This window comes from Chiloscyllium punctatum, chromosome 11 (assembly GCF_047496795.1).
Source record: "Chiloscyllium punctatum isolate Juve2018m chromosome 11, sChiPun1.3, whole genome shotgun sequence".
Taxonomy (NCBI): Eukaryota; Metazoa; Chordata; class Chondrichthyes; order Orectolobiformes; family Hemiscylliidae; genus Chiloscyllium; species Chiloscyllium punctatum.
Window position 1 is genome coordinate 37,775,693 of NC_092749.1, and position 18,534 is coordinate 37,794,226.

The following is an 18,534-nucleotide window of genomic DNA, read 5'->3' on the forward strand; positions in this document are numbered from 1 at the left end:
CTTACCGCAGAGGCGAAAGTGAGGACTGCAGATGCTGGAAATCAGAGTCTAGATTGGAGTGGTGCTGGAAAAGCACAGCAGGTCAGGCAGCATCCGAGGAGCAGGAAAATCGACGGTTCGGGCAAAAGCCCTTCATCCTGACTTACCGCTTGATTATTGGCAGGTACCTTTATTAGATAAAGCAAAATAATTCTGTTTGCAACCCCAAATGAGCTATAGCAATTCAAAGTGATGCCTTTTGGAATGAAGATCGCACCAGCAACATTCCAAAGACTCATGATCAGAGTGGTGGCCAGATTAGCAAACTGTGCAGTTTATCTGAATGATGTAGTGATCGTTAGTGAGTCATGGAAAGATCACATGGCACAGTTCGCAGAGCCCTTTGAATGATCACATGAAGCAAAACTGGCAACAAACTTAAAGAAAACAGAATTTGCGGAGGCAAAGGTGATGTTCTTGGGACATAACATTGGTAATGGAAAGTTGACCCCAAGGGACGCCAAGATGAAGATCATCGAGGAATTTCCACGACCAAACTCAAAGAAAGGGGTTTTCCCATTTTTGGGACAAAGCAGCGTGGTGGCACCAGTAACAGATTTACTGAGGAACTCAAAATTTTGGTGGACAGAACAATGCCAGGAGGCATTTGAGAATTTAAAAACAATATTGAACACTGCACTAGTTTTAGCTGCACCAACATTTTGGAAACCCTTCCAAGTTGCAATCGATGCTAACGATATAGGAGTTGGAGCTGAACTGCTACAAGATGATGATTATGGAATTGAATGGCAAATTGGCTACTTGTCAAAGAAAATCAACACCCACCAGAGAAAATACTCTACCATTGAGAAGAATTATTGAATTTGGTACTTGCCTTACAATATTTTAATGTTTCTGTGATGAACAATGTGTCGGAGACAGTTGTGTACACATACCACAATCCTCTTACATTCTTGGAACGATTTAAAGACAAAAGTATGAGACTATTTTATTGGAGTGTTATGTTACAGACTTTTAATTTACAAATTGTACATGTTGAGGGTTGTAAAAATGTGATAGTAGATGCATTATCACAGATTTAAAAAAAAACTATACATAAAATTGAACAGATTACAATGTTATATAGGTGTGTGCAGAAATTAATATGAAAGTATAATTTAGATTAATAACCTATGTATTTCATTGTAATGAGATCAAAAATTAGAAAAAATGAGGCCATCATTCCATTATGATGGTTCAACGTTTAAGGGGAGAGGTGTTATGAAATTGAACACTTGTACTGCACCTTTAAGAGAGAGTGAATGCTGTTCTGAACTGAGAGCTTACAAGTGCCTGTGGAGATGACTAGATGGCAATCCCAGAGTGTACTGGAAAATTGAAAATATGTAACATTTGGCTGTGAAATGGATACCTGAGTTTTGGTTGCTGTTTTGATAATAATTCAAATTCAACCATCAGTTTAAGTTATGCCCCAGGATACTAAAACCCAATAGAGTTTGAATTTATTGTTTTACCAACATTGAATCAATGAGATAATTGATGTTGGGGATATAAGAATGCAACTGCCATCAAAAGATTCTGAAAAAAATTAGGAAACACTCTCTATCAAAGGTACCTTCTCGTATTACAGATACTTGCAGTAAAGAAAAAGCTGACAACCCAGGGAGATCTTCAGCTGGAAGAAGATAGATACCGAACACAACAGTGGCTGTGTGGATTTTAAAATTAAGTTCATGTAATTTTAGTAAGTCTTACTACTTACTAAAAGTAAGTAATAAGATTTGGAATAGCATATTGTTATACAGCTGGAGGCATGTGTTAAGCAGTTAAGGGAAAGGGGGGGCTTAGAGTTGTGAGTAGTTCACTTTTTGAGTTAAAAAAATTGACATTACAGGTACACAATCCTTTATGTGAAATTCCAAAATCCAAAAAGCTTTGAAATTCAAAATTTCTTTTTGCGTGGAGTGTGAAGTGTCATTTTGGCATAAGAATACGTAACCCAACTGCATACCCACTCTAACCATGTCACTCAGACGTGATGTGGTGGCATGTCCCAGCACTGGCAGGTGTCAACTCTGTCTTAACACTCGTACTATTCACACCTGTGTCTGCTGTTAGGCAATATTTCTTTTATTTCACTGTGAAATTGTCATTTATTCTGAAATGTCATTTATTCCAAAATCTGAAAATTTCTGAATTCCAATAAACAACTGGCCCCAAGGATTTCAGATAAAGGATTTGGGAACTGTCTGTCACTCATATTTTAATAGATTATGAGGCCAGGTGAGCTTTTCTGGGTGGTTGGTTTAATTAACAGAAGGGTTCAATATTGTGTTGTAACAGGGAAAACTGCTTTAAGAAGAAAGCAAAAAGGAATGCTTCAGGATTACTGCAGTTTTTGAAGGTATAAAATCAGGTATTCATTGCAAGTGCTGTTTGTTCCAGCAGAAATTGAAATGCAGTTTGCAAATGAGCTGGAACTGAGGGGAGTGTACAGATGGAGATAAAGTTGATAACAAGTAATTGGTTGATCTGTGAACCAGTGACTGGTTGTTGATGACAAAGGCTTTCTGCCTGCCAACAATTATGCGATTGGTTCTCAGATTGCTGAACAGCTTGAGGCTACGAACTTGACAGTGAGAAGCCTTTCAACCTCAACCTGTTCAGGACCACTCTGTTCTCTGCCATAAAAAATACACTAAGCCTGAAGAAAAGCAGCTTATTTTCCCTCCAGCAATTAACGCAAGTTATGATTTCTAATCAAAGCCCTGATATACATGTGAACCAGCAACCCTGTGTCTCTTGCAAATCAGCAAAAGCATGCAGAGAAGGAAGACCAAGATGCAGCATGTGATAGCACAAAAAGCATCTCAGCAGATCCAGTGAATAGAGACCACTGAACTGCTTTCTTGGGCTTTTCCTCTGTCCATATCACACGCGTACATGTGTGCTGCGAGTATAAGGGGACATTTATAAGGGGGTTAGAGTTTTAACCAGTAGAGTTATATACTGATAGTTGATAGAAGTGTACTTGTAGCTGCAGCCTGTTTAATTGTAATAAATAGCAATTCCTGTTAAGGACAGAAGCACGGTCCTTTTAAAATCAATCTGGGTGTGAAAATGTGGTAAATTGGGAAATTTTGTATACTTTATAAAATATTTTAACTTCCATGATGAATCAGGGAATAGTGGGGCTTCATTTATAGCGTTATCTCAGGGAGCTGTGACAACTGCAAGGTTCTACTGGAGTAATCTTTACATCGAAATCTTAACTTCAGGACACCAATGGTTTGTTCCAGACAGCAAAGGTGGAAGTGTGAGCCGCACTGTATTTCATTATGCATCAGCCTGAGTGGCTCATAACAGCATCAGGAGCCATGGTTTGAGCGGAGACCTCTGGTCTCACAGTAGATATCCCTCTGTGGGAAGGAGTTCTTCAATTTGTACAAATCATGGGAGCTCCCAGGATATCTGGTACAGACCTCCGAGATTCAGTATCAATTGTCACGTATAATTCGAACAAGGATGGAGTGATGCTGACATCTGCAGGTTGTTGATAGGGCAACGTGGATGCAGGCAACTGTGCCCTGCACCAAGGGAAGTCAGCGATAGCACAGAATCCCACTTCCCAGCCGCATGGCTCCCCTGACTAAGGAAGGATATATACAACTGTGATAGGGAGAAAATGGTGCAGTTACATCCCAGATGCCTCGTGGGTCAAGGATTGAGAGGTCTCTATTCCTTGAAATGAACAGCCAGTATAAAAGTTCAAGGCAGCTGTGACCTTGATGGTGACTGTGATAGAAGCCTTCTCGTCCTTCTGAGCACAAATCCTGCTTCATTACATGAAACAGTTCTGTGATGGCAGCCCAGGACACTGTTAACTGGTACCGGCACTGTCTTTCAGAAAATGACAGAAACCAGTAGATCCAGGGTCTCTTCTATTCAACTTCGTCTGTTGGTTTGCCTGTGTACCAGCAGGAGCTGCTCCAGGTTGCTGTTTTTGCTGACTAAATTGGAAAGGTGGACCTGTTCTTCGGATTTGAAGCATGATCTCAAGGACTTGCACGGTGTGATGTAAACGTATGGTGCACAACTAAAGTTTTTGTACTACACTTGGCGAGTTGAATTCTGCCAATAATCTACTATGATAGCCTCCTCCACTTCCCAGCAAAGAAAAGGCACCTTTGCACGTCACTGAGCAGGTCCTTGAATGCTTGCAGTTCACTGTGCAAATGTGGCATTGCAAAGCACTGTCTTCCTGCCCAAGCTAGAGAATATGTTTCTAAAATGAAAAGCCCAGGTGCCACCTTTCTGTACATTTGTCTGCCTTTCTTTTGCTTGGCTGACATGACAAAGAGACAATCAATGTAATGGTCACAATTGCTTTTGGCTATAATTTTTAATATGCATTCTTGGTCAATGCCGGGGAAGTGCAAATTGAAGTCAGTTGGGTGGCATTACTGTTACACTAGAATCATGATTACTGCAATTGTTCATAGCAGGGCCTCAAATTCCAAAAGTTTTATTTTGCCCCAAAAGGAAAAAAAACACTGACTTACTTCAATCACTCTGCTATGCATGCTGTGTCAGCCATTTGTGTAATTATTGTGCAGTTGATCTTTGATCAACGCATCAAGATTCCAACTTTGCATTCATAAGAGAGAACTGCAGGGTCTGCCTGAGAGTCAAGATAACTACCCCATCCTTCATTTTTCTTTGCTGTCCCAGAGTCTCTCTAACCTTTCAGTCTCTGCCCATTTCAGTTGAGTGTCTTTACATAACCATTAATGTCCTCACGTTATTCATGCCTTTGTTGGCCTTCCACCCTGTTCATGTAGAGGCCAGAGTGACCATGACCTTTGAGAACCCTCCACTCCCCGGTATCCAGTCTTCTTTATGGTCTATCACATCTTGCTCTTCCATCTAGAATTAACCCCTTCCATCATAATCATTCACCCAATGAACCAATGCATTCCCAGAATGGAGCTGGCCACCTTCCTCAGTACTCCACGACCATCAATGACCAATCCCAACCTTGAACCAACTTGGCAGGACCATGACGACTGAAGCACTGCTCCCCACTTCAAACTGATCTCTTCACAACATCCTGACTGACCTACTTGTAATGCTCAGACTGGTTGCACTTGACATGCTGGGCCCCAACTCAATCTCCAGGACTGGAATCGGATTGGCCCCTCAACTGACTGTGGCAGCATCCTACTGAACGACTCTAGCGCTCCTGGATTTTCAACACTTCCATTTAGTTGAAGTACATGCAACATATTTGCTGCATAACATGCCAGCACATGCTGCAGCTGTGAAGTTGACACAGCATGCTGTCGCACAATGATATAGTAATTCCCTTGATTTATGTGCTCCATGACAATCTGCCTGCCTCTCCTTGTGAACTAAGGAGCAATGCAAGACAGAGACTGGAGACCGCCAAGCAATGTGGGTGTTAAGCAAGCTAAGAGCCATAAGATGTATTATGATAGATGAGGTACTTATATGTCATAGAAGCAAAGCAACCTGGCAGGTGTGCAGGTAGCAGGTGTGCCTGAGTTCAAAAGTATATCACTGAAGGGCTGAAGTGGTATTTGAGTTGGCCTAAGGGTAGGTATGATGTGGTAAGGCTAGTTGGTTGTCCTAGATGAAGGCTTTAGCAGGCTGAAGGCCATAGAGCATGAAAGGATATTATGTAAAGACACAGTTGGATGATGGCTGGGAAAAGCAATCAGAAAGCTGCAGCCACAAGGTACTCACTCTTGACTTGCATATTAGGAATTTGCAACAAGTTTCTTGGGAAAGAACAGATTTGTAAATTGCTATAAATAAGCTCCAAATGCATGGAATTAAAGTAACTGCTGCTCAATAAACACATTTTGAGTTCACAATTTAAAAGTGAAGGCAAAAATCAGAAAACACTTTCTCTCTTTCAAGATCCTCATATGTTACAACTTTCTTGCCATTGTCCATGACACATCAGGGAATTCTGACCGAAGATTGTTTTTAATTAATTCATGCAATGTGGGTGTTACTGAGATATACTGCCCATCCATCTGGAAAAGATAGTGGTGAGCTGCCTTCTTAAGCCACTGCAGTCCATTTGGTGTAGGTAGACCTTGACGCCATTATGGAGAGAATTCCAGGATTTTGACACAGAAATCCTGAGCAGAGTGAGGCCAACTGGAATGGCACAAATAGTACAGATATATGGACCTAATTTGGAATGTTACAGTAGATGCTAGTGAGAATAGAAATGAGGCAAGCCTGCAAAAATTTAGGAAAACTGGTTGATAATAAGAATGCTTACCTAAATAAAACAAGAATTGACTGGTGAAATTTTGGTATTGAGCATGTACAAAGTAGGAAAGCTCCACTTGTACAGAAACATGGTAAACTAGCATATAGGCAATACTTCCAATCTGGAAACTTCACACATTCCCTAACATGGGAAAAGCATTCATTAAATATTTCTCTTGCCCACCTCAATTGCACTTTGACAGTACATTTTTTTTGGGAAGTGATTTTACATAGGCACAGAGGAAGGATTTTGTTACAATGCCCATTTTACTGATTTTAATTATATGTCGGTAACGTGTAATTGTCATACCACAATAATTCTACAACATTAATAAAACTCCAAACTTATGATGTGACAACTATTCTGTGATTCACAATATTCAACATCATTAAATCCTGAAAGTTGGTTAACACACATCTCACTCATCTTGAGCTTGCAAAAACAGAATATTTGCTATGTTAAAACCATTAAGAACCTTCTGCAATAGGTCTGCTGGAATAAATACTAAAAATTGAAGATTCCCTATTATTCAGCAAATCAGAAAATGCATACATTATATACTTAATTTGCTCAGAAGCTTGGAATTGATATTTAATTTGAGTAACAAGTTCACATTCTACACGGTTTCATTTCATTTCACCCAAGTCTTTAGATTATTCCCACTTATCCCTACATGCACTTTTCCCATCACACCATGTTCAAATTAATTTTAAACACATTCTGGTGTCATCAAGGCTGCCCTGGTCAACAAAACTCTGATTAACTGTGACTACAGTGAGGTCTTCTACTCGTCAATGTTTACCTACCCACTACCTTTGGTTTGCTTGATTTTTTCACAATGCCTAACCTTCATAGTTGACCAAGACATTGCTCTATTTCAATTCATACAATTAATCAGTTGACATTGGCAACATTGAGATCTTTCTCCTCAGCTCTCATCAAATATTTCATATATTTCATGACTCATCTACATCCTATAATTTTGAAATGCTCCACTTGAATGATCATCTCAAGCCTCACCTTCTCCAATAGCTTTGATGGCTCTTCTGGTTCTGTTCCATACAAACATATAGAGTTCTTAAGGGGCTTCACAGCACAAATGCTGAGAGGATATTTCTCATCATGGGACATGCTATGACCAAACAGCATAGTCTCAGATAAAGGGTCGCCAATTTAAGACTGAGATAAGCAGGAATTTCTTCTCTCAAAGAGTTCAAAGTCTTCGAAATGTCTTGTCATAAAGAACTGCGGGGACAAAGTCCTCATGTATATTTAAGGCAGAAATAAGAGAGATTCTTGATCGGTCGGATTTCGCATCAGCCATGGTCCTATTGAATGCCAGAGCAGTCTTGAGGGGCCAAATGGCTTACTCCTGTTCCTATTTCTTATAGTCTTAAAGTCAATGAGATGGCCAATATCCTGCACTCCACAAACTTCCACAGATCAACTATTTCTGTCCTTGTCAATCACTGCCTTCCACATCTTCAAAGTCCACCTTAGGTCTCCCTTCGAAGCATGTGTAAAGAAGCTTGTACCTTTTCAACGTGGTGCAACTGTCACAAACCAGAACCTTTTTATTACTGTACACAAAAATTTATTTCCTGAATCGTTCCACCTCTGCACCTTTCTCAAGTTGTAAAAGCCTTCTCATCTTTCTGTTCCTGCTTGCAGTCAGCTCTCTGTAGTTTCTTCCCAATTCTATTTAGAGTCTTCATTACAAAGTATATTTGAAATATTGTTTTCACACAAAAATTGTTTTATAAATGCAAGTCACTTTTGTGGTGGATTTTGTAGCTAATCACAGCTTGGATTAAACTTGCAATTAAAACTCCATCAGAATAGAAAATTGTATAAGTATCATTAGAATTGTTCTCAGCTATTTTGCTATTGCTGTTTCCTGAAGAATATAAAAACAAAGAAGTTTGGGGAAGACCTAACAATACCAGTAAACTGATCTGGCACAGTCCACCTGAACAATGGTGTGTATTGGATCGTATGAAGTGCATTTCAAAATGTTCTATGCAGCAGCTAACAATAGTTCATGCCACAGATACAATATCACAAATGTCCTGCATATAAATTCTGTTGAAAATTGGATAATTTATTATAATTAAGCAAATAATCTCAGAAAACCATCTCTTTATGTGCACCACTGCTCTCACGTGCAGTAATATTGTCCAAATAAAAAGGCAGAAATCATTGTTCCTAAAAATTACAAAATTGCAAGTCATAATTAATAGATTGGTTAGAAATGACACTTGCCTTCCTTTGAGTCATGTTTTTAAAGACATTAGACTAAATTAACTTGTTATTACCCAAGCTACTTCAGAAACACGTTTATGCATATATTTGCAATTAAAACTCCAGAACAAAATGTTAAAAGGTGATGCCAGTTGTGGTCTGCTCGGAGCAGGGGAAAAAATTAGCTCGCAATTTCAGGACATCACATCAAGGTTTTGAAGAAAAAAAAATTTCAAAAGGAACTCCCTTTAAGAAAGTCAACAAAGATCAACATGAAGCCTTTCACAGAAAAATTCCTTCTGCATGCTATGTAATTAAAATTTTAAGCCACTTTATAAAGAACAAGCTTACAAACTTGTCAAACATAGAACAGTGCCAATCAAACTTTCAGAACTGTTTCACGGTTAAGCATTCAAAGATGGAAACGGAAAACTTAATGCTGTTTCAGAAATAACAATAACAATGTTTGCGATTGTTGATTCACTCCATTCGTTGTAATCCTTCTACCTGGTCTAGTCAGTTGGTCAGCCAGAGAACATGACCTTTGTTTATCTCATTACATGATTAAATAGCTGCAACGCAAGAGAAGAAACAGGATACCAGATATGTGCATCAGGTATCTGAGAAAAAGTAAAAGGCTGCATTTCCAAGACAGCTTATTATTCTTAGAACAGTTCTACAAAGCTTTAACCCAATCAGTTGACATGCACTTAATACCCTCTGTCATGCCATGGGGGTGATGACTTTATTTTATCTGAATTTCACACGTTAAAAAATAAGCCAAGATTAAATCCAGATAAAACCGTGATAACTGCTAGGTTATGATGCACACATGCAAGTGTGCTTTTATATGGTTACTACAAACCACCTTCCTGTCTCAGATTTCACTGCTAACACAGAAGATTACTTTTACACAAACACCTGCAAATGTTTTGGGATTATACAATTCAATGGCTCCATGAACGTACAAAATACATTTAGGCCTATTTTCTCTTAGTTAGGCTTTTCATCATCATCATTAACATTAAAATATTTCATATTCTAAATGTTTCAAATATTTTGAGTGGTGGTAGAGCAGAAGAGATTTCTTATGTTGCATGTTACTACATAAATTGTATAATTTTTTTAAACCACAGAAATTTAAAAAGATGAGCTTTGATTAAAATAAAACTTGACAGAGACTGTCATGCTTCAACAAAATATATTGTCGTTGCAATATAAACTGCTGCAAAAATATATTAACTGACAATTTTTCTATTTATTACTTTGGTGCACATTGGAATAGCAATTAACATATGACCTCACACAAACTTGGCTTTGTGAAGGGAAACATATTTCAGAAATAAATTACTTCCAAATTACTAGGTTAGATCACACCTTCTGTTAGAGCCCTTACCTCGTTGCTGTGTTATACGATTCAGGATGGATACACGTCTGATCTAAAGGATTTGGGTGCACTGAAGTGCCCTGGCTTTTTCCCTTCTTTTTACTAGTTTTCCCAGTTGCTTCCCCTCTGCCACCTGCTTTGGAACTGCTTCCAGCTTCAGCTGCCGGTTGGCCTCCCGCGGCATTATTAGACTTCTGTTGATTGCTGTTGAAACCAAATTGGAAGAGTATAAAATGACATGACTGCCTTCAATCTTGCAGAGTTTCACTTCAAAAAGTTGTTTGCTAATCATCATCTTAAAACAAGGTCAATCACAATATTTATTTTCTGATACATTTCTGCTTCATCTCTGCCACAAATCAGCTAATTGATCTGGAATATTTTTGCATCATTTAACAGCAAAATTACTAGTTTGGACTGTTTTAAGATTACTAGCTTGGTTTTCTTTAACAAAAGGACTAATAGGTTGAAATAAACTTACTTACCTGCAAAAGTTTTTTATGTTTTCTGGATTAATTCGAATAAAACCAGCACATTGTTGAAATGTTTTTGGACCCAACCCTTTGACTTCCTTCAGTTGCTCTCTGTTGATGAATGGTCCATTCTTCTCTCGCCATTCAATTATATTTTTTGCTCTACTAGCGTTGAGTCCTGCAATGTGTCTGGAAAGTAGAAATTAAACAAATATACAACAAATTTGGAGCAAAAAGTTTTCAATCGAAATTTTCCAAGTTGACCCTCTTTAAAAGTTTTGAGAAAAGAAAGCACTTTTGAGCTTTCGCCCTTGGAAGACCTGGAGTACCAGAGCTCGCCATGCAACTGCTCATAATTCAGAATAAATAATTCTCGCAACTGCTTCCTGGCTTGGATCTGTTAAAACGTATTAAAGATTTTACACTTAGACAATCCTTAGACTGATCGCACTGAAGTGGCTGAACAAACAGCTTTTGGAACCATTTGAACTCAGATCATTGGTGTGTTCAGGATTAGTTTCTGGGAAAGAGGATGGAGGTAACAGGAAAATACGCTACTGGCTTTATCCAGTTTTACGCCTTTTTGCATCCACGCCTGAAAGAAATTATTTCCAAATCATTTACAATTTTACTTTGAAAATTCCAACTAATTTTAGGCCTTCTCCAAGACACCTCAAGAAACTGATGATGAGCCACCTTCTTGAACTGCTGGAGCCCACATGGTATTGTTACATCCACAGAGCTATTATGAAGAATAACCAATTTTCTGACCCAGTAGCAGTAAAGGAACATCAATACATTTCCAAGTCAAAATTGTGCACAATTTGGAAGCAAACTTGCAATATGGTGCTGCTTCAAGAGTCCGACAGTTCTTGACCTTCTCAGTGTAGAGGTTATAGGTTTGGAAGGTGCTATCAAAGGAACCTCGAGGAGTTGTTGATGAGCAGCTTGTAGACAATACCAACTGCTGCCACTATACACTGGTGGTAAAGGAAATTAAGATCTAAGGAGATGGGTGGGGCACCAAACAATTGGCCGCTATAATAAACAAAAACTCAGAATGTCTGGTAGCATCTGTGGGGAGAGAAACAAAGATAACGTTTTAAGTCCAAATGACTCTTCTTCGGTTGCAGGTTGCTTTGTCCTGGATGGTGGTGATCTTTGAGTGCTGATAGAGCTTCATGCATCCAAACAAGTTTGGACAAGATAGACAGCATTCTATCACTCTTAACTTGTACCCATTGGGCAGTGGTGAGCTGCTCAACACACAATTCCTTCCTCTGACCTATTCTTACAATCACAGGAAAGCTTTAGATCAATAGTAAAATTGCTGGTAAGTACTTAGTATTGGTAATGTCATTGAATATTATGGGAGATATTAGATTTTATCTTGTTGGAAATGGTTCAAATGTTGTTTGCCATTTATTAACCCTGGCCTGAATATAGTCCATTTCTTATTAAATGTGGGTACAGACTGCTCCAATATCTGAGGAATTAACAGTAGACTGTGTAATCATCAGCTAACATCCTAACTTCTGACATTATTATTGAGAGAATATCATCAGTGAAGCAACTGAAAGATGGTTGCGTCTAGGAAACTAGGTCACCAGCTATACATAGACAAAGTCTCTTCGACATCATAGAGTCATATAGCATGGAAACAGACCCTTTGGTCAAACCAGTCCTTGCTGAACATAATCCCAAACTAAATCCCACCTGCCTGCTTCCGACTCATATCCTTCCAAACCTTTACTATCTATGTACTTATCCAAATGTCTTTCAAATGTTGTATTTGTACCTACATCCACACCTCCACAGGAAGTTCATTCTGCACACAAACCACCCTCTGGTGTTCAACAGTTTCTTTAATAAAAACACAGCATTTTGTATAACTTTTGGGAAGAGTGAGCAGAGTAAACGGGCCCTATAATCTTTTTAGGCTTGGCAGTCCCAATTCTAGTGAGTGCATTTCTTCAACAGGTACACATGCTAGAGTAGAATTTCATTATGAGTTACAGGAGAATGTATCTAATGATGGACAGGACAAAGAACAGGCTGTGGTGAAACAGGAGTATGAATCTGTGATTCATAGACTCAGCTTACTTGAATCTGAAACAAATGGGCCCAAGCATTCAGACGTGAATGGCATAATGCAAAATAAAAATATGTCTGAATGCTGATCAATTATACAGACATTTGAGAAGGTGGAAAGGCATTTTAGTTTTAGTGATGCCAGTCTGGAGCAGACTACTATCCTCAGTCATGACAAGGACTGTAATTTGCTTGCAATAAAAGCTAAAAAGTGAGGGGTTATTTAGTCAAAGCAAGATGAAATAAAATAAAATAAAATATGAATGCATTAGATAAAAGTACTTAGATTAAAAAAATCAATTTGAGAGTCTGATACACTCCATTAGTGTTTGCCAAGAAGTTTCAGCAGAAAGGGTTTCTGCTTCCTTCTGCTCATCCTAGATGCATCATTCGTTACTTCAAATAGCCACTCCAACTTTATGTCACACAATTCACAAAATTCCATAGTATGCATACCATGATTATCTCACAAACTTTGGCTAGACTGTATCATCAAATACCTATTCATCTATAAAGATATTCGAAGCATTGTCTCAACATGTCTAGTGAACTTATCATGATCTTAGTAGTTGCATGCAACTAAATGCATGTATAGACAGTTGTTCACAACTGTCATGAATCAGTTGCAACCAGATACCTCCTCAGTTCCAACTCCCCAGTTTGCTTTTGTGTGTCAAATAATGGATGCAGGTTGAGCTCTTTGACTCTGATAGTGTCAACCATTTGCAGAGTTTGCCTGTAGGTCAAACCATTTTTGTCACAATTCTGGCACATACTTCCTTGTGATCACACTGCATGAAGGCAGAATTCTTCTTATAAACCTATAAGAGTGCCTTTCTGTATCTGGAATCTAGAGCATGGTAAATACAGGCAGTTACAAACAAGTGTTGTGCTTTGACACCATGAATGCAGTGTTATTAAATGTAGAAAAGTATTGGATCGTGTGATTGCAAGCATGCTCTAAAATTAAGGAAATCAACATATGAGAAAATGTTTGCTTCATGATGATGTTAAGTGTTCACTGGAAAGGTAACAAAATTATTTACTCAAATGGTCAGTCATCCGCTTGACATATCTATGCACTACAACTTGATGACAAAATCTCTTGTTGAAACAGTATGAATATTGACATTCAGGGCAAGGTTGAACTTGACAGAACTGATAGTGTCAACCATTTGCAGAGTTTGCCTGTAGGTCAAACCATTTTTCTCATAATTCTGGCACATACTTCCTTGTGATCACACTGCATGAAGGCAGAATTCTTCTTATAAACCTAAAAGAGTGCCTTGCTGTATCTGGAATCTAGAGCATGGTAAATGCAAGCAGGCTGTCTCAGGTGCAATCTCAAGTGTTTGTATGTTCTGTCAATCTTCTCATAGAAAGGAAAGGTCAATTCAAATGAAGATGCATTTGCTAAAATCTTTGGTACAAAGTATTTAAATAACTGATTTCATAAAGATACTTTTTGGCACAGCAGTATTCTGGCAAAATAGGCATATATTACAAAATTACTGGCATATTTAGCATAAAATAGTTTTTCTGATGTGAAGAAAGTTATGAAGCAGCATCACATGGAGATGTGATGACATCTCAAAACTTAATATTGCATTTGAGTCAGACCTATATTTAGACAGCCGTAAACTGAGGCCTATCTTTTCCATTGCTGGAAAATCTAGGACAGAGATGTTTGGGCTGCTCCAGAAGGGCCTTTATCTGATTTCATGAATTCTAAAGAAAATGTAATTCAGTTTGTATTGATTGTTTTCAACCCATTTTCTTCTATCAACATTGACTAATTTCATCTCAAAGTGTGAAACAGAATGTATTAGATGGGAAGCAAGCAGTAACAATTGCAATGACAGACTTTGCCTTTAAATTCATCTTTTTCCATTAAGTTTTTTCTGCTAAGATAAAATAATACATATATGAGGATAAGCCTCAAGTTAGACTGTTCTCTGTTGGTTCCTAAAAAAAAGTACTAATTCAAACAGTAAAACTTCTAAACATCTATTTGCCAGATGAACAAATTACATCTAGTGGTTGAAGTTCTCCAACATGTCCTGAGTTTACAGGTTTAAAAACAGAGAAACAATATGGATAATGAATATTATTTATAGTAACAAAAAGCAAGCAGCAAATACTTTTAGATTAGATTAGATTAGATTAGATTACTTACAGTGTGGAAACAGGCCCTTCGGCCCAACAAGTCCACACCGCCCCGCCGAAGCACAACCCACCCATACCCCTACATCGACCCCTTACCTAACACTATGGGCAATTTAGCATGGCCAATTCACCTGACCTGCACATCTTTGGACTGTGGGAGGAAACCGGAGCACCCGGAGGAAACCCACGCAGACACGGGGAGAATGTGCAAACTCCACACAGTCAGTCGCCTGAGGCGGGAACTGAACCCGGGTCTCTGGCGCTGTGAGGCAGCAGTGCTAACCACTGTGCCACCGTGCCGCCCACCAATGGCTTGCCAGCTTGGATCTTGAAGAAACTTTTAATCATTTGGCTGAGTCTTGGGTTTGTGTTGGGATTTTGCTGGGGACTGACCTAGAATCCATCAGCTCAGGGTATGTCCTGAGTGAAACTATACAATTGTCTTCACTCAAGTGGTGTTCCCCAAGCTCAGTCGTTGGAATACCCTGCAACCCATATGCTCCACTTGCAGCATTTTCCAATATATGGTCAGTTGTCGTACCTGTTTCAAGCCCATGACTTGGAGGTGCCAGTGTCGGACTGGGGTGAACAAAGTCAAAAATCACACAATACCAGGTTACAGTCCAACAGGTCTATATGGAAGCACTAGCTTTCAAAGCGCTGCTCCTTCATCAGGTGATAGTGGAGGTTAAGATCATGCTCACAAAATGTATAGCCAAAGGAGTCCAGTGTCATCAAGATGTGATACAGTAAACACTCTGAGATCAAAACTTTCATCTTTTAGAATGGGATATGCTGATTTCTGTTCTTTGATATGTAAATCCCAGAACTCCTTTTAAATTACGTTCTCAAGATAGCTCAGCTTTATCATAAAGAAAAGTATAACTTAGGCATAGGAGGCTCACATGTTTGTGAGACCTCAAAACAGCATATGTAGAGACATTAATATTTTCGGAACAAATGTACACCAACCTATGCATGCCTCCATAACACTCAATAAACCCATAATGAATAGCGGAAATTTGTCATATATGCCTATTTTGCCAGAATACTGCTGTGCCAAAAAGTATTGTAAATGCTTTCAGAAACAAATATATACTTCATACATAAATCGTTTCATTCTAGAAATTAAAATGCAGTAACTTTATTCATTGACAAAACATAAAAACATTTTTTAAAATGCATATATACACACGTTCACCTTAGTACAAAGTCTTCATTTAACTAAGTCTGTAATTCATAGCTTGACAGCATTTTCTTTAATGTCCTTCATCCCATTTTTTTTCAAAGGAAGACATTTAATATTGTGCAAGTAAGGTACTGCCTAAACTTGTCATTCCCCATACAGCTGGTAGTCTATATCAAGACCACAAAGCATCAGCTGAAATTAAGTTAAAAGACAGTCTAAACAGAGACCCTGTGATCAACTGCCATGCAATTACAGCACTGAACAATAATCTGCCTACCTCATAAGGGTTTCCGAGCTGATGTTGATATCCACTCCCACAAAGCTGACACATTCTTCAACCACACTGTCCAAGGTGGCTTTAAGTAAAGTCTGAGACACATCATGCTGAAACAAAGCAGCAATCATTGTTTAGAATGGACCCGAAAAAGTCTTAAAACTGTTCAAGCTTTATAATATACCACAAATGACAATGGGTTATTCTTCAAATAAAATGATAATATAGTCTCCCTCTTAAAGCTGCACAGGTGCCAGTACATTCCCACCTTCCATAATATTTTATTTCTAAGAAAGTGCTTTGAAATATCTTTTTCACGAGATGAAAATTAAAACTGTGGTGCGTGGAATGCACTGCCAGCACTGGTAGAAGAGTCAGATACATTAGGGACATTTAAGCGACTCTTGGATAGGAACATGGAAGATAGTACTATGAAAGATATGCAGATTAGCCTGATCTTAGAGGAGGATAAAAGGCCAGCAAAACATTGAGTGCCGAAGGGCCTGTACTGTTCTATGTATAATCTTGTAATTTATGTACATTGACAGAACAAAGTGGAGAATCATTGATGATCAAGACTGAGCATTTTCGGCCTACACTCTCTAGAGTTTAGAGAATGCAGGGAGATCTAATTAAGGTATATAAAATGCTAAAGCGCACTGACAAAGTAGATGTAGAGAGGATGTTTCCTGATGTGGCACAATCTAGAATCATAATTTTAAGATAAGGGGTAGCAAATACAAAACAGAGATGAGAAGAAACTACTTCCCTCAGAGAGTTGGGTATCTTTGGAATTCACTATCCCAGAGTGTGGTGGATGCCAGGACATTGAGTAAATTTAAGAGATAGACAGACAAATCTTTAATTAAAATGAGTTGAAGGATTATGGACAGTAGATACGAAAGTGAAGTTGAGGCCAAGATGAGATCTTGCGTAGTGAAGGAGGCTTGAGAGGCTGAATTGCCTATCCTTGTTCCCAGTTCTTGCTTATGTTCTTCTGTGATCAACTTTTGAAAATGCTGTGAGCTGTGGAGCTGAATAGATCATTGATAACTTGGAGTTGATAATAGCTATTGTGACTTGGAGATAGTCAGACTGGATAATGAGCAAAGCTGGAAAAAAGCACAGCAGGAGAAAGTGAGGACTGCAGATACTGGAGATCAGAGCTGAAAATGTGTTACTGGAAAAGCGCAGCAGGTCAGGCAGCATCCAAGGAGCAGGAGAATCGACGTTTCGGGCTTGAGCCTGAAGAAGGGGTGTTGACATTTTAGGTTGGAACTTTTCATCAAGACTAGTGAAAGGCTGCGACCTGAAACATCGACTTTCTTCTCTGATGCTGTTTGACCTGCTGTGTTTTTTTCAGCTCCACTCTGTATCCACAAAGGCTATTGTAACAATCATACTCCTGAGCTTTATAATTAGCCTCAAAGGGCTCGTGTGACAGATAACTATAATCTTAGAGCATCTGACTTATGAGCTCTTCTTGCCATGTGCTCCATCTCTTCATTAGTGTCACTGTAGTGATGCAAATGAATATTGTGTGGAAATCAGCTGATTCACATAACTCCATTATTCTTCCAACAAAGCAGTCCATTGAGCCACAGATGCATGATTCAATTCCCTGCTTCCTACTCAATAATCTACAGAAGACCCCTCAGTCTTCCTCTTATCCTCACTGTCAATTCCTCCCTTGCTCAGGTTTGGGTCCTACAATTTTGTTTTTCTAGATAGATCTATCTATCTAGGTCCACCTCCTCACCTAACTCCCATTCACTAGGCTGCTTGTTTTTACTACCACAAGTACATCCTCTTACTGGCATTGGGAATTGCTTTGCAGGATGGTTTAGAGTCTCAAATTGGCTGCAAATTGATAGGGATGTGGGTGAATGCTTAGACGGTTAAAATAACATTTTCTCAGATTCTGTAGAAGTTCACTTTAGTGAAAAACCGATACAAGAGTTTTCAAACAAAGAGAAATCCTGAAAATGGGAGACTTAGAAAGACTTAGAAAGTAGGTGTGATTATTTATGATTTAGGTATACCCCAATATTATTACACATAGCAATATGAATAGTAGCTCACAGGAACCTAATTTGATTTTTGATTACACATTGTACTGCCCTCAAGGCTCAACTGCCATAAATTGAGCCCTGCTATTCCTAGAGTCATATCAAACATTAATTTATTTCTTTTAAAGTACACAAAGTACTCCAATTAATCTGCCTTTCAATTCAAGGTTAATACAAAGCACGGACCAGTTTTCTGTACTCAACAGAAAATACTTACACATAAGTAGACTATAGCTGCACATAAGCACCAGTATATAACACAACTAAAATTCGAATCCCCTTACAAACTCCCCCTATCTACACACACAGACAAACAAATAGGGAAAATAGATGTGTT

At 38.7% G+C, this 18,534-nt stretch overlaps 1 protein-coding gene across 2 annotated transcripts in view; it reads right to left on the reverse strand.

Annotated features, from left to right (window-relative positions):
* The window catches only part of srbd1 (S1 RNA binding domain 1), a 272,374-nt gene that overhangs the window by 46,162 nt on the left and 207,678 nt on the right, over positions 1–18,534 (reverse strand). For both annotated transcript variants that reach the window (XM_072580647.1, XM_072580646.1), the window contains 3 exons: positions 16,132–16,238; positions 10,421–10,597; positions 9,945–10,139 (listed from right to left, as the gene is read on the reverse strand). In XM_072580647.1, the coding sequence (XP_072436748.1) occupies positions 9,945–10,139; positions 10,421–10,597; positions 16,132–16,238 (479 nt within the window). The remainder of the gene's footprint in view (positions 1–9,944; positions 10,140–10,420; positions 10,598–16,131; positions 16,239–18,534) is intronic.